The 24693-nt window shown below is 49.8% G+C and overlaps 1 protein-coding gene across 11 annotated transcripts in view; it reads left to right on the top strand.

The window, feature by feature from the left end:
- The window catches only part of PAX5 (paired box 5), a 209738-nt gene extending 185264 nt beyond the window's left edge, over nucleotides 1-24474 (top strand). For 6 of the 11 annotated variants that reach the window (XM_075931260.2, XM_075931254.2, XM_075931261.2 and 3 more), the window contains 2 exons: nucleotides 12664-12750; nucleotides 19780-24474. In XM_075931260.2, coding sequence (XP_075787375.1) covers nucleotides 12664-12750; nucleotides 19780-19856 — 164 coding nt within the window. In that variant the 3' untranslated portion in view covers nucleotides 19857-24474. Of the gene's footprint in view, nucleotides 1-12663; nucleotides 12809-19779 lie in introns of all 11 variants that reach the window. The other 5 variants (XM_075931256.2, XM_075931251.2, XM_075931255.2 and 2 more) reach the window with 1 other exon arrangement.
- Nucleotides 24475-24693: the final 219 nt, after the last annotated feature.

Genomic DNA, 24693 nt, shown 5'->3' on the forward strand with positions numbered 1-24693 from the left:
ACAGTGCTTTGCTGTCCACCCCCTTCCTCCCAGGATCTCTCACCCTGGACTACAATGACAGCTTATTGCAGAAGTGAGCTTACATAGGCATGTTCTCTCTTGTCTAACTTACATCATGTTGGTTCGTCCATAGGACTCTCCCCTAAATGCTACTTGGAGTATAACGGACCAAATTAAAATATCAATATTTCAGAAGATCAATTATGATGTAAGCAATATAGCTAAAGGGCACTGTCTTTTACTGCTCGTTGGGTTACACATGAAACTTCCATTGTATGAGACATACAATCCTATTCCACGCAGACTCTTTTTTTTTTTTTTTTGGTAATAGATTTTAAAGTTGTGTACATTTAACAGCTATTTCATAATGGTAATCTGCAAGCTGCTGCAGTACATTTTGGTTGCTAAGTGCAGTATTTAGCCCTGTTCTCCATGCAGTCAAGCATATCTTAACTCTCTGGATAATGATTGTTATTGGAATTTGCTGAAGAAATTTATGGCCCATATGATTACTTCCACAAAAGAAAACGTTAGAAAGCAAATAAAAAGTCATGAGACTGTTAATTTAAGAAAGTTACTGTAGGTTTCTTCAGCAGAAAAAAAGAGACACCTGTAGGCCTTTGTCAGGAGGAGTTGGGATAGAAAGAGAATCACAGTTAATCTATGGAGTCCTGCTTCACGTGTGAATGTGGTGGAAAATTCTCTAATTTACCCCAGAGTCCAATACAAAGTGGACAGCGTACTGTTATTCTTGGCCAGAGGGCTATTTCTCCCCCCCACAACCTTCTGTTCTTTTTCCTTCAGTGGTTGAATATATTGAGCATTTTGCGGTGTTAATCTGTTGACTTGAAGGGCTAAAGAAGAATGTTGTAAACCTGGAGCAGAGATGGCAAAAGGATATCGCTAATTAGAATTGGAAAACATACAGGCAAGGACAAGTCTGATGAGAAAGGGCCCCTGGGGTTACAGCCATATGGAGAGGTTAGGAAAGCTAAAGAGTCTGTTCTCCTATTGATGTGTAACTGTAACTCCTATTAATGTTAATCAAAGTGTGTGTGTGTACACAATTCTCTTAAATATGCATTCACTAGAAAAGAGGAAATGCAAAAGGGAGCTCAGCTGAGATATACAAGTGAAGGTAATGGAGACAGGAGATAAAACTATGGGAGCAGGTGACAGACTCATGGACAAGACATAAAAGAGCTGCATCCAAAACCGTGTTAGGCTAGGTCTACACTGCGGGGAGAAGGTCGGTTTACGGTACGCAACTCCAGCTTCATAAATAACATAGTTGGAGTTGATGTACCTTAAGCTGAGCTTGACGTTGTCTCCTCAGCAGAAGGTTGATGGGAGAAACCCTGTTGTTGACTTCTCTTACTCCATGTGACAGCGAGGAGTACCGGCGCCCACAGGAGCGCCTTCAGCATTCAGTTCCTCAGGTTTTGACTAGACCCTCTAAATCAAACCCCAGAAGATCGATCACCAGAGCATCAATCTCCTGTTAAGTGGCAACGTGGCCTTAAAGGTATTTAGGATAATGATATGGAATTGGTAAATAATAGCTGACCAGACTGAATAGCAATAGAGGCAGCATGTGTGAATATATAGTCACAGAAAAGTCCGTGGAAGGCCTGGCAGTCAGACCAGTGACCTTTGGAGCAGGCCTTGAGAGAAGAAAAGCTTCCTGAGTTAAAATAATGGTGGGGGTACGACAATACACCTTGATTGGGTCCTTGATTTTTCCTTCCATTCTAAATACATGTGCATGCTCGTGTTCATGGTTAGACGTCTGCGGGATATGGAATCTCCATTTCACAGGAGATGGCTGGGATTTTGAAATTAGTTTTCATTCTGATCAGAACAAAATGTTGCATTTTGAAATTGCTCCTGAAAAGAGAGTTCCATTTGACTAGAAAAGGTTATTTTGGCAAGGTTTCATTTCAATATAATCAAAATGGTGGAGTAAGTAAACCAAACCTTTTCAATTTGGTCTTTTTACATATTTTATAATATAAAATTTCACAACTGAAAATCCCAATCTTCTGTTTTGACATTGGAAAAACCTGCTGTTCCTCCCCCCTCTCCTCCCCAGATTGAGTATGTTGTCAAAATCTGTGCATTCTCAGGGGGAGTTTTGATTTTGGGCCAAATAGCATTTTCAGACTGATAAACATGCTGTTGGGACAGGTTTGGAGCTCTGTTTGTGACCGATGTGACGGACATGTGGACAGTTTGGTCGGCAGGCATGGCATTTCCCAAAACCCGGGTGGAATGCAGACCTGTTGTGAATGCTGCCTTGGAGACGAGTATGTGAAGTGACGCCCACCCCTGCGCTCCCGTGGCCAGTTTGAAATCTGCTTGCTGGGTGGGCTGCGAGGTGGAGCGGGAAGGAAGGGAGAAGTTGTCTCTGAGGAGCACAGAGGAAGCAGCCTTCATGTTCTGCCCATTTTCTGAGGCCACCAACCCAGGAGAAGATGAGGCGCTCATCCACCATTCTTCTGTGGCAGCACACAGCTGACCTTGGCAGTTATGGGCAGCCTCTGGTTGCTCACAGACACACTGTGGAGGACTGGCCCATGATTCTGCTGCTAAGAAGGTCGAATCTCAAGGGCTAATTGCCGTGTAGCCAGTGGTTCAACTGATGGTCCACATGGTTGCAGGCTGGTGTACCTTCCTGCCCAACATGTTCCCTCTATTTTTTTCCATCCACATGTGGAATAAATTTTGTTATATGCACTGGGGTATGTGCGGATGGTCACCGCCAATAGAAAGACATCCTGCCAGCTGTGGGCGCTCTGCCAATCAGCTGGGTGGCGTTAGACTCTCTCCTGGGTGGCGGCCCAAGCGCTCAGCTCACAGGGCACACTTCTGCCCAGGTAGTGCTTGAAGGTCTGATGTATTCAGCAAGGAACAACTTGGCATTAGCTGTGGACTTTAGTTAACTAGAGCCCGTTGCTGCACACGCGGGGAGGGCGGAAGGTCAAACACCAGCCTCTTTCCATGGATCCTACAAGGGTCTGGGGTGCCTGGAGGTATTTGTGGGCTCCCCCGATGCTCTCATAAGAGGCCTGCTGGGTTAGGTGTCCTGGGGGTAACTGTGGATGGGCACAGGGCCTACTAGTCTGCTTCATGCTGGCCCACTGCTCAGTGCCTGGGGAAGCCCATCTCGGTCGGAGCCGTGCTGCAGCCTGACTGCCACTGTGCTCGACCGATCCCCACGGATATCTGCCTTCCTCCCCAGCAAGTGGCGTGGGCTTGCTCACTGCTGGCAATGGCCACCCGCCTCACTCCCACAATCCCATGCCGCACTCTTGCTCCCCAGGGCCTGGCTGCTGTGCGACCGCAGGGGCCCGCCTCTGCAGAGCCTGCCTTCTCCCTGCTAGGAAGAGTCAGTGTTAGCCGGGTCTCTCCCACCCACCTTCTCCAGGAGACTCTTTAAACCACCCGTCACCAGCCTAATGTGGTGACCTGTCCCCCCAGCCCCAGTAGAGAAGCCTTTCCCCTCACGCGCCGCAGCCTCCCTCAGTGGTCCTGTGGTAGCACCACGCACAGCTGGGCAGCAAGAGTCCCATGCACAGCTGAGCCCTCCTGCCCTCCAGACGCACTGACCTTCCTTCCGGCCCCCGTCGAGATTGGGCAGCACCACCTCTGGGCCCAACCTGCATCCCATCCCACCCCACCTTCCTGCCCTTCCCGGTCCACTGGTTCCACGCTCTGCCGTTACTCTGCAGCCATGCACTGTGGGCTGCCTGCGGCCAGACTGGTGCCAGAGCGGTGCTGGTGGTGCCCGTGTCTCCACACAGACCCTTCGTACAGAGCCCTCTGGAAGGCCCAGACGACTGTCTCCTTCCTCTTCGGCCCTGGGGCCTCTCTCCGGTAGTCACGCGGGGTGCAATTCACGGGCCAGAAGGCCGGGACCAGGCTGGCAAACCCCTCAGAATGGCATAAGTGGGACTATGTCCTGGCTCCTGCCGAGGTGAGGTTCCCCCTGCGTTTGCTCATGGCAAGCAAGGGCCCTGCTCGTTAATTCACCACTACTGCTCACTAGCACCCCAGCTCTCTGTGCTGGGAGGGCAGCCTGCTGGGGGCTGCTGGCCCGTGGCCAGTGGCTGTGGTGAAGGATGAGGTGGGTGCACTGAGCGCATGAAAGGGGGTTGTGTCTGAGATTGGAGGGAGGCTTAACGCTGTGTGTGTGTGTGGAGGGGGGGGGGGTCAGACACGCACACTCTCTAACTAGTGAATGGTCCGGGACAGAAAATAGAGACCAGTCGTGTCAGTGGTGACCATGGCGATATATGCCTAGAACAGGAGGGGTCCTTCCCATGCGCAGCTTCCCTCTTGTCCACGTGACTCCCCCTTCAGCAGACCGCACTGCATCCACATGCAGGAGAAACCCTGGTGGGGAGCGGATGGCTGGAGGCGGCATAACAGCGAGACTCCCGCGGCCCATTCCCCGACTCCACCGCAGCAGAGCCCGGCGTTCGGGGACACGAGCGTGGTGGCTCGTGCAGTGACCAGTGCCGGCGTACACGCTCGCGGACAAGGCCTGATGTGAGGGGGGCACCAAAACACAGATGCAGAGTTTGCTAGACAGTTGGGAAAGCTGGGTTATAACTTTGTGCTGCAGTCAAGAAGTGACTTGGCCAGTTTTAAATCCAGGCGATTTTTGGCCCAGTGTGGTGCCTGTTCTTGGACAAAATCAAGATTTGTAACTGTCCTAGTATATCTTGGGCCTGCTTCTCTGCTCCTTTTGTCCCTGAAGTGCTTTTCTGCCCTCTCCTGGAGAGATTCAGCACTTCCTCTTATAGCACGTCTTTACCAAACAGCCCTAAGCACAGCCTTGGGTGGGCCAAGCAGCCTGCAACCCTTGAGCACATTGCAAATCACCCCTATTGATTTATATTTTCATTGCAGCTTCTTTTGTATATTTTTAGCTCAGTGGTTACAGATTTGTCTGTTGAAACACTCGTGTAGGCTAAAATGATGGAAACCTGGCAAAAAATGTGACCGAACTGGGTTTTAGTATATTGTGCGGAAGCCGGCAGCAGGAAAATGCATAGGAAATGCTCTGGTGGGCCGTGCACAGCCCAGAGGTTAGGCCCCCCTCGTGTGTAACATGCCACGTCAGCAGTCGAGGGACAGAAACGCTCGTGTCGATCTGGACTAGCTCTGTTGACGTCACTCTGCATTGCCACTGGTGTCATAAGAAACCGGACTATCGCACGGCCCCCTGAATACAATGCGAGCGGGGTGAAACTCATCTCTGTGCAGACAACCAGCACAAGGCCTGGCCACCATTAAAGTCACACGCTGCTGAGGGCCTAGAGGGGACTTGAGCAGTCCATGAGCCACGGGCTAGCGCTCTGCCCAGGGCTGAATTTCACAGGCAGGTTGTTGCCCAGAGTTTTGCCAACCACCCAGTTCAAAACTGATGCATTGCCCCCTCCCCAACTCATGAGATTAAAAAAATCCCTCTTGCATGCAGCCTGCCAACTCTACTGTGCACATCTGAGGCTTTTCCCCATAGCCACGGGGGCTGGAAATGAGTTTTTGTATGAAAGTTCCGAGTCCTGTGTGTTCCCATGGCTCCAGGAGCTCAGGCTCTAAGGCAGACACCAAATGCGACAGCTTCTCTCTGGCTGTCAGATACAGGCTGCAACCAAAACGTCTTTATGCAGCTGATTTGTTCAGTCGGGAGCCCCCGGATTGTGGTCAAACTTCTGACGTGTGTGCGGCTAATGCTCGAAACGAAGCAGGGGCTAACGCTGCCTTATTTGTTTCGTCAGCTGTAATTACTCTGGGATAGATTTGACTCCTATGTAGTCGTTTAGCTGGTGAGTAAGCTCATTGACTTAAACTGGACTCTTTACAGACTTAAGGGACTTCTCAGCTAGTGAGGGCGGTGGAGTCTTGACCCCTTATTAACAGTAATGGTAGGAAATACTGAACCCACTTATGGCGATGTTTAAACGGCTCTTCTGCGAGAGCCACGAGGAAGCACAGAGGCACTGAAGTCGTTGCCTCGACGGCTGTTTGTTTCGGTGGCTGTATGAGCCCCAGCTGTCGCCCTGCGATGCAGTGAGGGACAGCATAGGTTTCAGAAGGGGCAGCCTTAATGAAGGCCCTTGCTGTCTAACTGGGAAGGCACTCCCCTCCTGCCCGGTGCGCGCGGGCAAGTGCGCCCACGCGCACAAACATACCCCGGGGCGTCGCTGCACGGTAGAGCTTTTGATCATTAAGCAGCGCTGTCAAGAAGTGGATCTGATGGGTGGGAATCACTAGGCACTCATGCAGCGTTCATTCATCTTCGCCGTACTCCTGCCCCATTTGTCTGTCCGAGGCCTGTGCTGGTAATAACAGGGCGGGTGGCTTTTCTCCCCTTTCCTTTCCTCTCCTTTCTATCCCCCCCCCCAATCCCGGCTGATGGATATGCAGAGTATGTGGGCTGAAGCCAGCGGTACTGTCACCGAACTGATGGTGTTCAGTGACTCCTCGGGCTCTCGGCTGGTCTGTACTGCAGGAGCCTGACACCCTGACCACTGAGGCATAAAAAACAGAGCACTGGAAGCCTCAGCCTGTCAGGCGCCAGAGAGTCCCCCAGAGAGGCCCCGAGATGTGCGCGCGGGAGGGAGGGGGCAGCCGAGGCTGGGGAGAGAGAACCGAGCGGTGAAATGTTGGCTGGTTGCTACCGGTGCTCAGGCAGGCGCGTGGCTGAGGACGTACAACGCAGAGCCACCTGTTCCGGCGCAGGCTTGGCATGAGTGCGACCGGAGCCGCCGGCCAGAGGGGCTGGGAGCGCGGGGCATGGCAGGCCCGGCTCCCCGGGCTTTTGGCTGCATGGTGTGCCATTCGCTGGGGGGAGGCAAGGCACGCTGAGGATGGCCGCATGGCACAGCTGGGCTCGGCCTTGCAGAGCTTGGCTCGCCTTGGGGGAGGGAGGCTCCATTTCCCTTTCCGATTCAGGTTGCCTTGTGGGGCTTGGGAGTCCAGGTGAGAGCTCCTGGCGCGTGGGACCCATCCGCTCCCTGTCCTGCTGAGGGATGGGTTGGGAATGGCAGCGCTGGCCTACATCCCACCCCGCCCACTGTGTCACGGTTTCCGGGTCACTGCCTCTATAGTCCCTTGCTCACTGGTTTCTGGTTTCCTGCCATCTCCTCTCTTGGGCGGAGACCCGCGTCTCATTCCTGCTCGGCCACAGGGTTTCAAGGCTGCCCAGCTCCCTGCCTCACACTGTGATATCCCCAGCAAGCCAGGCTGCCTGGAGGCCGAGGCTTGCACTTTGCCCTCTCTGCCAGGGCTCTGAGCAGGGGCGTGCCCAGTTAGACCAGGGCAGTGGTCCCTAGGGCGAGACCATTACAGAGAAAACACATGAAAACAGTAAAGTCCCTATCCCCTCGTTACAACGCCCACCACAGGTCACCCGCACTCCAGTCCTGAGCTCTGGTAGGTTTTAGTCCTTCACAACCTACAGGGTTATCTCTGCGTCTGTCTTAGACCCAGAACTGGGCAAATCATTCCATAGTTCGGTTATGCATGTACCAGCCATCGTTAGCAAGCCAGCTTAGCCCCTTCAGAACGCACAGCCCACCCCCCACCAGCCTGTGTAGTGTCTCCCATTAGAATATCTGGGTCTGAGCTGCCTGCTGCTCCTGCTTATCCATGTTCCCTCAAAAACTTTGGGTGGAAACTTGAAACCTGCCTTCCCATTCCCACAGTCAGACGCCCAGAGCCTTTGTTAGCATCCATATTGACTCCGGCTACCAGCAGAGCAGGGAGAGGCACCCCCATCTGATTGCCTTCTAGCCCCCAGCGTTCTGAAGGACTAAAACCTACCGGCGCTCAAGGCCGGAGCTGGGGTGAGTGCTGGTAGGCTTCTTAGCATGCCGCTCATACTGCCTTCTAATTAAACAAGTGCGCTTGCCTCGCAGCTGGGTGGTACCTTGTACCCGTGGGCAATACGTGGGCAGAGTCTGGGTTGCTGGGGACACTGCAGTGTGAAGCAGGGAGCTGTGTGGTCACAGTCCCGGTCAGAATGGAGTGAGGTTCGGGTCTCTACGCAGGAGAGGAGATGGCTGGCAGCGGGTGCCCTGGAGGGGTCGCAGCTGCCCCACAGAGGTGCAGTTATCCTGAAGCTGTGACAGCCCATGTATCTCATCACCCTGCCCTTGAGCCAAGGTATGGTGGAGTGGCCCAGACATCTGTCCTGTCCTTCTGCCATGCCCATCCTACCATCTTTGGCTGTTTAAAAGGAAAGTTTTAACTGAGGTTTTCTTCTGGCAGCTCTCCTCAGCCGGTAAAGAGGCAGCCACGTCGGTGCACGTATCTCTGCACTCGTGTCTGTGCAGGGGACAGAACGTGATAAACAGTGTGTGTCAGGCAGGCCGGGGGAGGGTACAGACACCCCTGCCACATACAATGTCCCACGGGATCAAGCAGCTGTGAGGCAACACGCCCGGGGAGCCGAACTGTCCCTCCGCACTTGAGGAAGGGACGAGGGCGCTGTGCCCGCCCTACAGTCACTCGCTATTTTGTGGCCCCCCATGCTGTTGCCTCAGGTCTTAGGGAGTCAGTGCCGCTGAGCCGTAAGGGGCTTGTCCAGTGGCCCTTCTCTGCAGTATGAATAGCCATTTGAAGGTCATCTACTCAAGCATGGGTTGCAGATTCCACATGGCCCCTCTTGTTTTCAGCCTGCTTCTTCCTCTCCTATGTAGAGTGAGTCTTGGCCATGCTAATTCACTCGCATGCAGCTCCTTTCGCAGTCGATTCCTCCAGCTGGCCCCAGGCATGTCTGCCTGTTCTAGCAGGCCCCGGAGCTGGCCTGGAGCACTGCCCTGCCACTGGACGGCATGCGTAAATGCCCAAGGACAGTTGTCCCAACTGACACATTCTGATATGTATTGTAGCAAATCTGTGCCCGCAACAAGAACACCACCCACATGCCCTTTACCGGACAGAACTCAGACTGGGGCACCAGACATCCTAATACAATCGGTCTGTCCTGATAATAGAAGCTTTGTCATACATAGGCAACTATTAGCCCCCTCACCCCGTCCCCATTGGTCACACTAACCCAGACCCTTCCTCTTTGAGGGCAGAGCAGCTGAAGGAGACTACTGGAAAAGGTAGTAGACCCCAATAGAGGACAACAAAGTCCTCACAGCTGGTGGGTTCTCTGGCCAATGACACGTACACCACTAATCTCTAGGTGACCGCACAGGTGCTGGTCTGTTCCCCATCCCAGAAATCATTCATTCACATACATGAAATGCAGCACACGTGTTTGCACCGGAAAGCTCCATTATGTTTCATTATGACAGAGTATGCAGTTTCACGCATCTAATTCGTAACCCTGTTCTGCTAGCCCATTCTTCTCTTTCCTCACCTGCTTTATCTCCTTGCTCCTTCCCCCGTCCCAAACCCTTTCCCTGTTTTCACTCTCAGGACCATTTTCACCAAGTTCCTCACTGATCCCTTGTCTCCTTGCTTTGTTCGTGATAGCTCATTAAAAAAAACCCAGGAATGAACATTAAGGCAGAGTTAACCTTCAGGTATTGTTTAGTGTGTCCTCCATCATTCAATAGGACAGGGACAAGAGAGCAAACATATATGCTATGCACTTTAACAGGAACAGAAATTTGGGAGCGACTATTTCTAGCCACTCACAGTGATTAACAGAGTTGTATAGAAGCAGTAATAATAACTAATTATTAAACCACCAAACCTTTTCCAGAAGTCTAGAAAAGATGGAATAAGCCCTTTAAGGAGCAGTGATTAATAATCTGGTGTGCAACTGTTTGAATCTTTATTTCTCACTTCTATCCCTGTGAAAGCACCTTAAGCCGTCAGTGTGGAGCAGCTATTGGAACCACAAAAAATCCTCTGAGCTTTCAATGTTAACAAAGCAACATTAGGGACATAGGGATTGGCAGACTGACTCAGACCTGAGGTCCGTCTAGTCCCATGGCCTGTCTCTGACATTGGCTAGGACAAGATGCTTCAGAGGAAGATGCAGTCAGCCTTGCATTAGGCAGAAACCCTTCTCGTTCTCCTTCACACCCCTTGTTAACTGCAACTCCAGTTGTGCTTTGGCTTCCTTGATTGTACCCCTGCATGCTCGAGCAATAATTTGATACTCCTCCTTAGTCATCTGTCCAAGCTCCCAGTCACTTCCTGGTTGTGTTTAAGCTCACCAAAGACTTCTCTGCACTCCCAGTAAGGCTTCTTTAAAATACAGCCAGCTCTTGGACTCTTTCCCCCTTCATGTTAGCCTCCCAGGGGATCCTGCCCATCAGTCCCCCTGAGGGAGTCACAGGCTGCTTTTCTGAAGTCCAGCGTCTGCATTTTGTGGCTCTCCTTTCTTCCTTTGGTCAGGATCTGGAACTTTACCATCTCATGATCACTGCTGCCCAGGTTTCTTCTTCGAGCTGGTACTAAGGAAGTGCCTTTACACTGAAATTATGGAGATGGGTTGATTTGGGGTTGATGTGAGGTACCACACATACTGTTCTGAGCATCAACAGTGTAGCTGCTCTTACCATCTCATGATCTTGCTTTCTATTCTTATTCTGATTTCCCTAAGCCATTTGGGCACTTGAGGTAGGTGGAGAAAGGGTCACATTGGGCTTGATTCCAGAACTATTGGGAACCAGTCAAAGTCTTTCCATTTATTTCAATGTGCTCTGGAAATTGTCTGACAATTTTTTTCTGTGGAAAAACATCCACACCGTTTTATGAGAAAGGGGTAGTTTTTGATGAATTCCTGGTTTGGAAAAATGAAGTTATGTCTAGACTGCAGGCTTCTTTCGGAAGAAGCTTTTCCGGAAGAAATCTTCTGAAAAAGCTTCCGAAAGAGAGTGTCTACACAGCAAAAGCACATTGAAAAAGCGATCTGCTTTTTTGAAAGATAGAGTCCACATTGATTGGACACTTATCTTGCATGTCAGCTGTGATTACTATGGACGGAGTGGCCACCAGGGCACCTATGCTTTTTCCTGGAGGCCTCTCATTTCGAAAAAAACCCTCTTCCCCATCCACACATGCCTTTTTCCGAAAGAGCTCTTTCGGAAAAAGGCTTCTTCCTTGTCGAAAAAGGTTTACCACTGTCGGGAAACCCCCTGCATTCTTTTGACTTTCTGTTGAAAGAACACAATTGCAGTGTGGACGTAAGTGTAGTTTTTCCGGAAAAATGGCCGTTTTCCCGCGAAAACTCTGAAGTGTAGACATAGCCTCAGAGAGAGAAAGTACGCATAGCGTTCTCTGGCTGTATTTCACACTGTAGTTACAGGTAGATGCAGCAATAAAGTTTTGGGTCATTCAAGCACCAGAAAGTTCAGATGAACAAACTAGGACTGGCAAGGATCACTTTTGAACTTCTTCCTGGCTTTTGTCAGGTGGGTGATGGTCTTAATGGTGTGTGTGGGGGGGATCAGAAAAAAATCATTTCTGGGCGATGGTAGAATCACAGACACGACGATAGCCCCTTGTGCTAGGTGCTGTGCATGCTCCTAACAAGGTGCTGGTCCCTGCCCCAAAGAGCGTACAGTCTAGGGGTGAAACAAGGAGCGACGAGCCTACAGAACGAATGGCGGGGGAGGGTGACATGGAGGTGCTGTGAGCTGCGTGGTGCTTTGCAAGCTAAGAGCTCAAGGCGCTGTGCAGATGTAAGCGCCATTAGCCTGGGTATAGAGAGGAGAGAGGTTCTGAGGCCTGCCCTAGGCGATGCTGTGGGGCCTTCTTGGCGTCAGTGTCTAGAACTTTACCTGCGCCATCCCCTCCAGCTTTTGGAAAGCCTGCCCAGAAGTTCCGCTGCACCTCTTGCCCTCAGCTTAGCCAAGCTGGGGCAGGCCGGCCTGCGGGGGAGGGCAGTTGCCTCAAGGCCTGGTGATTATAGCAGCAGTGGCAGCTGGAGCCCTGCGCCCCTTTGAATTGCTGCCAGAGCGCTGCTCTGCACGGCTCTGAGGGCTGGGATTGGGGGGGGGGCGCTGTGGTCTGGGCGGCACCAAGGGGTGACTGCTCTCAGCCTCACCTCCCCACACACACTTTGCCCCAAAGCCTGGGGGGGCTGCCAGCCCCAGGGCAACTTAATTCCAGTGGGGAGGCTCAGCATGACCATGAGCCCCCTGCAGTTTCTCCTGAGGGCCTTCGTGTTGCCTGTCCCGGTGAAATCAGAGAATCACACAACACTAGGACTGGAAGGACCCTCAAGAGATCATCAAGTCCAGTCCCCTGCCCTCATGGCAGGACCAAGCACCATCTAGACCATCCCTAACAGGTGCCTATCTAGCCTGCTCTTAAATATCTCCAGAGATGGAGATTCCACAACCTCCCTAGGTAACTTATTCCAGTGTTTGACCACCTTGACAGGCAGGAAGTTTTTCCTGATGTCCAACCTAAACCTCCCTTGCTGCAGAAGGAGCTGGATCAGGCCCAGCATGAGGAACCTGAGGAAAATCAAAAGGGAAACTCTATCTACTTACTTTGTTTTTTAACAAGTGTCCCACTCCCCATCCCCTTGGGAGCCAGGTGGACCATACAGCCGACAATAAGAATTGCATGAGGTATTGCCTAGACTGCAGAACATATTTAACTCACCTCACCAGCATGTGAGGCTAAGTTTTCCTGTCACGTTACCATTTGGTTTTGTTTTCTCTTTCCCTTGCCTAGGGAGCGAGTTTTCTGGAAGTCCGTACAGCCACCCACAGTACTCAACATACAACGACTCCTGGAGATTTCCCAACCCTGGATTGCTAGGTGAGTCTTCCTGCCCGCAGTTCTGCCGGAGTAACAGAGAGAACAATCGCAAGTCCAGGTATCACCTTCTTTGTTTTCCGCTGCAGTGTTAAAATCCTAGCGGTTGCTATGATTTGCATGAACACGCGTGAGCATTTGGTCAGTTCCGGTAGTGAGGTCTCGCGAGCCTGCTTGTTTAATGTCTACGTACTACAAGCATGCATAAAGTGGGTAATAGCAACAAGTCTAATGAAGAAAAATGATTCAATGTCATGCTGGTTTGTTGTAATAACTTCTTTACCCTTTTCCCTCATTGCTTTCGACTGGCTGTTGATCACGGCAGATTTGGTTTGATGCACTGTTCCCACTTCTGAACTGATGCGATTTGTGTGCTGTGTGAAATGCGAGTGAGGATGGCAGGGTTCCCTTTTCAATGCCCCTAAACTAGCTAGCTGTTGTTACAGGAGACGGAGTCATAAGATTGACATTATTGGCATGGCTTCATATGAGGTGAAAGAGGTTTGGAACCGGTCAATTAGGATTCGAATAAGTTCTTCAGAGTGTTTCTATAAAAGGATTAGAGAACAAGTATGTGCCAGAAATGACTGTGTCAAGAAATAAATTGATGATTATATGAATTAGAAAGAAAAAATGGCAGAAGAGCGGACAAGTTTATTCTAGACGAGAGGGTAATGACAGGAGGAGAGAGTGAATGTTTTGTGATGTGATGGTTTCATTTTTCGCTTTAAATACAGGCCTTTTTGATTTCACCACAGAAATGTGAATTGGAGAAAATCAGACTTACAAGAAATGTGGTACTGCTGAGCAGCCTCAGAGACATATTGGGCTTTAATCACCGCTCCGAGGAGGAAAAGTAATGGGGGCAGGAGGAAGCTGGAGGAAAATGGCTTTTCATTCTTTCAGTCCAGTGAGATTCAAGGTGGAATCCTGGCTTCATTGAAGTCAGAGGCCTTCTCTGTTCTTAACTGGAAAGTCAAATTAAGATACGCAACCCCAGCTATGTTAACTGTGTAGCTGGAGTCAACGTACCTTAACTCAGCCTTCGGCATTGTTTCCACAGTGGAGGGTCGACGGGAGTAAACATTCCCATTGGCTTCCCTTACTCCTTATGAATGGATGCGTACCGGCGTTGACAGGGACTCCCTCACCGTTGGCTTTAGTGGGTCTTTATTAGACCTGTTATATTGAACTCGGGAAGATCGACCACCGCAGCGTCAATCTTCCTGGTAGAGAATACATGTCCAAAGTGAGTTTTGCCATTGACTTCAATGGGGCGTGGATATCACCCTCTATTTTTTGGCCAACAATTATCTATTTTTTTCTTAAACTTTCTGTGTTTTTGCCATAACACGGAGACCTGCTTGGTTGTTACCCTCTGAATCACTGATTTGTACAAAGCAGAGCTTTCTCTACACCTTGCTCTTTGTTGGTGCTGCATCGGGAATCTATGCTGAAGCACACGTCTGGATGGTTGGGCCTCCAATGCATTGTATTGTCCTCTTGGCTCAGTTAACTGGGGGCAGGGCAACCAATGCACTAGAAAAGGACTTTCTTGAACAATCTTCTGTTTTTCAGTTGATGTCACATTGCAGGTGTTTCCAAAGCAAAACCTTGGAGCCAAACACCCTCTGTGCATTGCAGCACAGACCTGCCAGAAGCAGAAAATAGAATCTCATTCTTGGAAGTGGGGAGGCTTTCCGAATGGAGCAAGATAGCCGATCCAGTATAACTCACCTACTTCAACCCTGTTCTACCAACCCTCCTTAGTGAGAGCCTCATTGCATCTCCATGACACATCTTTGAACGGTGTGACAGCTGTTCCCAGAGAATGTCTCTCACCAAAGTCACCTGTAGGTTACGTATTTTTAAAAAAGACACATTCAGCAGAGGCATAATCCAAAGTGGCTCTGTTTGAAATCAGTGACGCTGTTGCTGCTTCTGTGAATGAAGAGGTGGTTCTGTGAGACAGAAGACCTGGGTTCTCATCTTAATTCTTTCTCTGGCTTCTGCTGTGCAGAATGCCAGACTAGATGTTCATAACGGTCCCTTTTGTCCTTAAAATCTGATTGCATCTCTGTTTCCCCTCTGAAAAGTGGGGATTGTAATGTAAACCCACCATTGGGAGGTCTTCTGTGAGCAGTAGGCTAACACTATTGGTTTTTATATTACTCCACCACAAAGTTTAGAACATGACAAAGGAGAGAGACTCCTTCTTCTCCTCATTAATGACAACAATAAATTATTTTCCATTTTGGAACTTCTGGACATCACTTTCCATGTGTTGGGTTGATGCTGCTTCTATCACGTACCACAGAGTCATTCCTGAGGGTAGAGCAGTTTGTCTTCTGCTTGTTTTCCATCCAGTCTCTCTTCTGGGTTTCCTTACTACAGTGGGTGTTTCTTTGTGTTGGTCACTGCAGGAGCTCCCAGGAATACCAATGTTTTATTAGAGATACTCTTATAAATATACTGAACAAAATTCATATTTACTTCTCCCCTCTTCAGTGCACCTGTGTGCTGGTGAGACACGAGAGAAGGGCTTTCACTTTGAAATATGTGCCAATTGCCACCTAGTAAATGTTTGTATCCAAAGATGCCTACCTTGCATTATCATCAGTGATGGCTGATGTCTAGTCTCAGGTTTATGTTTGAAATAGGCATATTTCGCTTATGCCTTGAACTGTTGACTTCTCGATGATGTCTGACCGTGCCTTGGTGATTTCTCCCCATGTCTCCTCATCCACTGCAAATGGTGAGTGTTTCCTGTGTAGCACATCAACAGAGACAGCATCCCACTGGTTCTTTCCTTTAAACAAAGGAAAACGCAGCACTGTAGAGAGCCCAATGAAAGCAGAAGACAGCTTCAAACGGGGCTGATGAGCTCCCCACAATGAGCAGTTTGAGACCATATATATTTTGCTTTCCTATGAGAGTCCTGGGTTTCATGGGAGAAGGACCTGTGAGCTTGATTGTGATGAGAAGGCACTTGGATGTTTCCCAGGTGTTGAATTAAAGGGGACTTTTGTCCCCTGGCCACTGGGGATGAAACAAGAATGTGCCTTTGAATATGTGCATATATAAAACCTGTAGCAGAATAGGAAAAATTAACTCATTGCTGTAACTGGTGCCATGCCCCTATCCAGAGTTCTGCAGGGGCAAGACGAATAAACCCAGCAATGGACAGTGACTAAAGAAATGGCAGCTTCCTTTCTTTTGTGCTCACCAGAAAATGCTCATTTCTGGCCAGCACTGGGTGAACATATCGAATAAGCAGTGGAGAACTGAGAGAAAGAGACGCCATTTTTAAAAGATGAAGTGGCAGTGTTATTTATTCATCTGTGCTGGGGCTCACAGAGAGCGAGCGCAAATGAAATTAATCGGGAACATCTGGAGCTCCAACATGTAACACATCAGTTCTACCTTGGAACGTGGAGGGATGTAAAACCTAATTAGCCACAAGGGACTCCGCATTCAGTAGCTACACAAGTATATGCACAAGGGCTACTGCATGTCTAATTTCCCTCTCCAGCCTCCTACCTAAAGCCTTATCTTCTCGTATACTTCATTGTTGGGATATTTAAAAAGGCTGCCCTGCAGCTTGCCTGCGATACGTATTCGCTGTCTCCTAACGCCAGCCCCTTTCTGTTAGGCACTGGGTGCAAAGATGACTTCCACTTCTTGTCATCTGACCTGTTATGTTGTTCAAGACTTAAAGCAATACAGCGCCCATGTGAGCTAGCTGAAAATGCGCGGTGTTTCTGCCCTCGAGAGAGTCCAGTCTTCTGCTCGTCCGAGGTGAAAATAGGATCACAATGGCTGATCTTTACACAAGAAAACCGTCTTCCTAACTTCACTGGGACTACATGTCCCCGTATGCTAAGCATGTGCTCCCACCTCTGCGGCACTGGGCCCTTCACCCTGAATTGCAGCTAGTGCTGTTCGGCTCTTACCCTCTATCCCACCTCCTCCGCAGCAGGCTTGCCAGTCACAAGGGTGGGAGGGTTGGGCTGTCCAATGAGGGATGTTGCAGTACAGAAACTCATCCCTGCATCCCGTGATGGAGCTCACGGCTGACACAGCAGCCTCCGCGCTGTAGCTGCCCTACCAGGAATTACTTGTAGGCATGTGAAGTGACCCCTGTGCAGCTGTTCGTTACTGATGCTCAGCCCAAGTAGAGAAGAGCCGTGGGGGCTCCGACCTTTCTAAGCCAGGCCCTTCTGCCGGCTGGGTTGCAGTAGCTCAGGGTAATTGGCTGCGCCTCCATTGAGAACCATGCTACCCATGGCAAGGCGGTTGCCCCTGGTACAGCTGCCTGGCTTGAGCTCCTGGCCGGGGTATTCGTGTGCTAGTAAAGCAATGTCCTGAGGCGTCTCCTGCTCTGATGAGGGGCCAGAGAACGTGGCTGCCCTGCCTGAGCCAGAGGAGGCTAGTAGGAGACTTATGGGAACATCAGGCCCCCCCTTGGCGCATGGAAGTATTGGCTGTAAATCAGGGATCGTGGTACTTGGTGACCACAGGCAGCAGCCGCTGGCAATGGGAACCATTTCAGTAGCGTTGGTAGCTGCAGCTGAAAGAAGCAGCACTGTTCACAGCAAACAGCGCAGCGCAGTAGTGCTGAGGACACAACGTGAAACACGTTTCCTAGAGAAAATCCCTGTGTGAAGGGAGCAGCCCCACCATTCTCCCTGGGGCTGGAGCAGGAAGCATGCTGGGAAGTGCCCTCCCTGGCTCACAGCACACTGGAGGCTGCTGCCTGGACCACCTGACACTCTGAGCATAAGAAAAGAGCCAGCGGCTGGGAGCTTGCCTGGCAGGTTGTGGAATCTCCATCCCTGGAGATGTTTAAGAGCAGGTTGGACAGACACCTGTCAGGGTTGGTGTAGACGGTGCTTGGTCCTGCCGTGAGAGCAGGGGACTGGACTCGATGACTCTCGAGGTCCCTTCCAGTCCTAGGATTGTACAGTTCTATGGAAATAGAACAGTATTGGCCAGGCCAGAAATAGTAGTGGAGCCATGGCACAACTATACTCTGTTTTGAGCATGGTAGTCAGTCCACGCTGGTGTACGGTGGCCTGAGATGGGAACCATATCCACAGCTCTGGCATAGGCTCCCCGAGAGCTGAAATGGACAGCTCAGTGGTTTGGCTGCTGTGTTATGGGGGGAATAATGGGGAGAGCGCTTCAAGCTTCCTACGCACCCTGCCAGGCCCTCAAAGACTGACCCATCATCTCTTTATTCAGTCAGGCTCCTGCAATGTCAGGACTTTCCCCAAGTCTCCACCTGCTCTCCCCAGAAGTCACAAACACAGCCTCCCAAGCTCCGTGCAGCAATGAAGCGCTGTGACCAGAGACCAAGTTTGGTGTGCATGCAAAGCTCGCTACAGAATTTCTTGCATTTCTGATGTTACAGCTGGGCACCCAAAATGGGAGGAAGGGAGAGAAAGAGGGAGAGAGCGCGCGCGCATGTGCATCGAGGGGAAGGATGCAAGGTGGGGGACGCATGTTTGTTCTTTCAGCCCCTTTTTACTGTCTTGTACCTGCAGGGCCTGATTGACTGACTGACGTGCTGTGCACCGTCAGCTCCAGTTGAGGGCACTGGGGCTCACCAGCAAGCCTAGCACAATTGGCTAGGGGAGGTCACTGTCTTGGTTGGCCTAGGAGATTTGCTGCTAATGCTCTAGGAGGACCTTCATTCATGCCTTGGGCCTCGTAAGGCACACAGTGTGCCCACGGACTGGGGGACTGTGCCAGCTGGTTAGACCAGCTCAGGTTGCCAGGAGGAGGCTTGGATCAGTGTGAATGGATAGGCTGGTGACTCCTTTAACCTGCCAGATTCCTTGGAGACCAAGGGATACATTTAAGTATCTTTGCCCTCTCCATAGTGTAGGCAAACCCACACTCTCAGAGCCACATGGCATGCCCCAAACTTTGGGCATGTAAAATTGTGGATGCAGCCTTTGAGGCCAAGATGAAGCCCTTTTGCATCTATTTCTCATAGCCTAGCAATGCTGGCCATCCTCCTTGTATGCTGTGGTGTCTAGACACAGATACACCCCCACAGTCAAACAAACTTCTGGGCTCCAGCCGATGCTGAAAGGACAGTCCCAGCTAGCAATGCTCAATTCCAAGAGCACAGAAAACAATCACTAATATTATGCAACTTCCAGGGTTTGATTTGATTCAGGCATACTCAAGCCCTCGTGAATTTGCAAAGCTATGAAACCAGTTTGCTTGATTCAGCTGCATATACGTAGTCAATGCTGAATGCCTGTGTTCAATAGAAAATTAGTGTATTGGCTGGAGCGCTTGTGTGTTTGATCCACTAATGACTCCAGTAACCAATTTCAAAGCTCAGACACAGTTAGCAATACCAGACACTTAGCAGATAACAGAACTGGTGATAGTTTTAAAATGGTTTCTAATACCAAATAGGTTCATAAATGCCAGGAAAGGTTGACAAAGCCAATCCTCCCATCTCCAAATTTCTGTAATACTCCCCAACCAGCCCTAATCCAGACAAAGGCCTCGATCCCATAAAGGAGTCTGACAGCATGGACCCATTTGAGTGCACCTTACTTCCAGGGGACTCCACGCGGCCACAATGCTCTTGGCTGGCAGGTCTCTTTGCAGGACGATACAGCAAGGGCGACCGAAACGTGAAGTGCCGTCAGACGCATTCTGGTGTTTACTGTTTCAAAGTGATGTGTCTGTAGCGTTGTTGTTGTTCCTCCCACTCTGCAGGCCCCTATTAGCGTGGGTCTGACTCCAGCCAGGTGTCTGTGGTTGTGTTGGGCAGGCTGCCCCCTTTTGACCTGTGTGATCCTCATGGCCATCAATGGTGTCCTTGGCCTCTGTTTGTCAGAGTCTGGAGAGGGATGGCAGGAGACAAATCGCTTGACCATTGTCTTCGGTCCACCCTCTCTGGGGCACCTGGTGCTGGCCACTGTCAGCAGACCGGATACTGGGCTGGATGGACCTTTGGTCTGACCCAGTACTGCCGTTCTTATGTTCTTATCTTCTCTCTTCCAGGTTCTCCTTATTATTACAGTGCTGCAGCCCGAGGAGCGGCCCCCCCAGCAGCTGCTGCTGCCTATGACCGTCACTGACCCACGGAGTCCGGAACTCAAGCACTTATTAAACATATCATCCAAGCCAATGGCACCCGATTCACCTAGAAATAACCATGCAAATCAGACTGCAAGGAGGGAAGAGGAAAGTATCCACTAGCACGCGCTGGCTGAAATTTTACTCGTTAAAGGGGGTGGACTAATTATTATTGTTTTTTAAAAACAATGAAATTCTGGCAATATTAACTGGGGTCTCATACAAAACAAAGAAAGAGGAGAAACCCGTTCTGCTGCCATTGCATCTGGTTTGAAAGGTACAGTAGCTGCATCCTACCCACAGCCTACTGATCTCACTGCCTCTGGTTCTCTCAGCTGTGCCTGGGGGCTGGACACAGTTCTGACATTAAGCAGGCCAACGTGGGGCATCTCTCGTAAGGTGCATTGACACAGGCTGTGTGACTCAACATGGGTGGTCTGGCTTTTCTAAAAAAATATATAAAGAAGGGTTGGTCTGCTCAATTTACACGGCACCTATGTAAATAACTTGCTTCTTTGTGTTACTTTGAGTGGCTTAGCGTAAACAGCAACATGGTACAAATTATGAACTCAAAATGCATCTGAAAATGTGTTTTGAAACTGGTGCACTGATTCAAAGAATTCAGTAAGCTTTAACCGACTTTGAACCAGGTTAACATTCATTGTGGCTGTGTTTGGAGCTGATGTAATTTCTATATACAGCGTCATAGCTGACAGTCCGGGTGTGAACATGCGATGAGCTAGCATGGTGCACACGAGCAACCGAAAGACATGGGCAGTTTGTGACATTTTACTGCTAAGTATTAATTTATGTTTATTTGTAATCATAACTAGCACTGAAACAAATTCTCTGCTTTCAAGTTAAATCACATCAGAGAAGGAATTCCTAATTAATAACCAAGCCCTTGTGTACATCTATATAGCATACATGCGGACACCCAATTATTTCTGTTTTGTAAAGAAATGAGAAAAATCCCAAGGTGATGATTTTTCAAATGGACCTCTCAAACTGGACTGCATTTGGGGCAGCCCTGCACCCTGAAATAGTCAAACATTGCTTTACAAATCAAATGGATGGGGGGACACCCATTTGGGGATACCCATATGTTTAAGTGAAGACATTTCTCAAAGTCATTCCTTGCACACAGTGGGCTATAAAGTTACACTGGGGATAAATTTGGCCCATTATTTCTGTATAGTCTCCCTCCCTCTCTAAGAAAGAGCATTTATAGAACCAAGTGACATTTTGTTCAGTGGTCTCGACTTCCCAGAGCTAATGAACAGAAGAGGGCAGCTTACAAATGATTGGCCTAGCTAGTACATCAATCACCACCAATCCCATGGAACCATATCAAGTACGTATTTTTCCCCAAAGGAACAGCTCTTTAATCCTGTGTGATACGCGCACGTCTCATCTGCAAAAAGGGAAGGTTAGAGAAGTGTTTCTACTGAAGACAATGGAAAACCTCCCAGTGGCTCAGGACCTGCCCCAGAGCCTGCCGCAATGTTGCCATAATTAGTGTGACAGGGACAAATTCTACCATCGTTACACTGCTGCACACTTACATACTCTAGTAATCTGGCTTGGGTCCAGGACTAAGGGTGTTGCCCAAAACAGGTTTCCTATAAGTGAGCTATTGAAGTACAAACATTATCTGAAGAGTGAGAACTTCTTTAGTTACCATTTTATCTTTGTGCTGCTTGTTCTGAATGGATGTCATCAAATCACACGGTAGCAATTTGGCGGGATTTGGACACATGCTTCTTCCAAAACCTTTGTACAATATTTAATAGGTCTTCTGATCATCAGACTTGGGAGCGGAGACATCTCTAGTTTCCAAGGCAGAGCGTCCTACCCAGGAGGTTAGGTTAGTAAACATCCCCAGACCCTCAGGCGAAAGTAGCAATTAATAGCCGATAAACATTATTCCGTTTAAAAAGCTACTGAGCAGTATGTGTGGCTCTCTCCTTCAAGGAAGCAGCAGCATTCTTCTCCTCTGAGACCGTTTTTTCCAGAATGATCCTCTGAGTCCTCACTAAACGCTGGATGATCTTTCAGCTGTAGGGCTGTAAAGGGAATTTTCTCTCTTGGATAAAGGTTACTTAGAATCCCCTCTGAGTTTCTTTGATTGGCATGTGCACCAACCTGCATGCACTATGAGCCTTCTGGAACATTAGGCTCTTTCCGTTTCCCAACTGAAAAGAAACTGACGTATCGGCTAATATATTATTGCAAAGTCTCATGGGAGTGGGGGTTTCATAATTAAGGCTGAGTCGAGTGACGCTGGTGTATGTCTAGAGAACTGTCATGACCAGCCAGGAAGCGTGCACGTTTTCTTTCCCTTTCTAGTGATCAGGTTCCACGTGGCTGGTTGCTCCACTTAGTTACAGCGTGGTGGTGCAGTGGGGTTCTAGCTGTGGTTAGTGCCAGGATATCAGACAAAGAGGTATTGACCAGCTGTGAGACGTTCTGAGCCAAGCAGGGCTGACCTTTTGGGCTGGGAAACTGGGGATTCTCACTGCTAAGTACCAGGTTGGACAGACTGTCATAAGTAGAGGAATGACGGAACAGTGGATTAAATGCCCCCTCTCCCCCGTCAGAGAGGCAGCCTACAAGCCCTTGTTGAGCGATATTTTGAGAGTGCCTAGTGTTCGGGCTGGCTCTCTGCTCTGGGGTGAGCCTGGTGGCCACGTGGTCTAGAAGAGTGAGGTGCCTTGGAACAGTTCGACTAGCTTTGGCGTTGCAAGAAGAGGAAGCAGTAGGTGGCTGGCCACTGGCATGCACATGCTCAGCACGGAAATGGGCTTAGCTATGCGAATGACAAAAGCAAGGCGCAGCCCCAGTGTCAGTAGGAACTTTCCTCACGGGGGCGTGCATCGACTTAGAGAGCAAGCTGCCATACCCAGGGCCACACTCCACTTGCCTTAGTCACTGAAGAGTGCTTAAACCCAGTGGGTGCGTCACGTAGGCATGCTCTGTCCCCGAACCTGGGCACAGCCTCCTCCAAACACACTCGCATTCCCACTACTGGCAGCTTGGAGGAGGATTTGCCACTGCCTCCCCCTGCATAGCTGGGCACACCGTTCCCATTCATTTTAAAGGGAAACCAAATCCTTTAGGTTTCTTTGGGGATTAGCGCCTGGCAACAGATGGCTTTCTGGGCAAATATTACCTCCTGTGACTCTTGCCCATATGCCTGCTGACTCCTCTGGTGGCGTGACGTCCCCCTGTTCATTTTCTGACCTTCTCACCGCCATGAGGGACACGTTCCATGCACGGTTTGGAAGAAAACACGGAATGTTCGCATCCTGGGTAAACTTGTTGGCTGTGTCTAGACTGGCAAGTTGGAGAGGGAAAAACTTGCCAGCTGTCTACACTGGCTGCTTGAATTTGCACAAGAACACTGACGATCTACTGTAAGATTGTCAGTGTTCTTCTGCAAATACTATGCTGCTCCCATTCGGGAAAAAGCCCTCTTGCACAAACGTATTTGCGCAAGAGGGCCAGTGTAGACAGCTAAAAACTGTTTTGCGCAAAAAAGCCCCAATGGCAAAAATGGCAATCAGGGCTTTCTTGCGCAAAAGCGCGTCTAGATTGGCCATGGACGCTTTTCCACAAAAAGTCTGTGCCAATCTAAACGCTCTTTTCCGCAAATGCTTTCCGTTAAAAGCATTTGCGGAAAATCATGCCAGTCTAGACGTAGCCATTGTGTCTTTGTGTATCTCGCCCCTTCGTCGCCATCCCAAGCCCATCATCTTGCTCCAAAACGTATCTGAGAGGCAGAGCTCCCTCTGTTAGCCGTCAGCCAGGAGCAGCGGGCACATGCACTGATCTTCGGTGGGCGGAGGGGCTCCAGATGCAGTACCTGATTGGTACAGACCCAGTGCTCAATAAAGAAGTGCTACAGTTACAAATAAAACTGGAAACTTTTGGGCTCAGAAGAGATCTGATGGGCGGTTGTGGAAAGGTGTTCTAGGCAAACACGCATTGTGGCATATTTTCTTCTTTGTTGGAGAGACACGAGCCCTCTAGATATTAGTGGTAACGATGCACCTGCAGTTAGGGAAGATCAGATCAGCCCAGTTTGCGCTCTTTGCTCCCATACTTGTTGGGCATTCTGCCATATCTCTACTCCTAGCTGAAAGTCCCATTCTGAATGTGTGACCATTTTTCAAGTTTACCTACTGCGTGTTTCCCTTGGAGTGGAACCGGGAGGAAGCCATGTCACAGGGTTTCTTATTTTGAAACGTGAATACCCCAAAAAATCTCTCTGCACTGCTGAGTTAACGCAGGTGATTGGCAACCAGATCAGCCTCACTGATGCTGCACTGCTTTGTGGGTATCTCGGGGACTTCTTTCCCAGTGAATTGCAGGAGAACTTGTCTGCCTGGACTGGCAGGGACAATGGTGGGAAGTCACTGGAGAATTTTCAGCATTGATCAGAATCCTCAGTGCAAAGTCCATGAGTTGCTGGGCCAGTGAATGTGGCACCTCCACGCTATAGCGTCTAGCCCAGCCAGTGTGGGCTGAAAGCATCGTCACACTCGGCTGCGGGAGTTGTGTGTGGCCAGAATGTGGTTAGAAATAGCGCCCGCGTAAGAGCCCAAATTCACTGTGGAGCGAAGACGAAGCCGACTGGATTGTATCTGTGGAGGTGAAGGGCTAAATATTCCAGCCTCTCAAAAGTCAGTTACTGGCTATACATTTTACACTCCACACCCACTTCAAAATGTAGCACAAGAAATAAACTGAAACGCATTTGGTTTATAGCTTTGCTGTTGGAGTTAATAGACGTCATGGCAACCCCAAAAGACAAACCCCATCAAAGCCAGGCCTGAC

Source organism: Pelodiscus sinensis, chromosome 6, assembly GCF_052426305.1.
Source record: "Pelodiscus sinensis isolate ZL-2025 chromosome 6, ASM5242630v1, whole genome shotgun sequence".
NCBI classification, from domain to species: Eukaryota; Metazoa; Chordata; order Testudines; family Trionychidae; genus Pelodiscus; species Pelodiscus sinensis.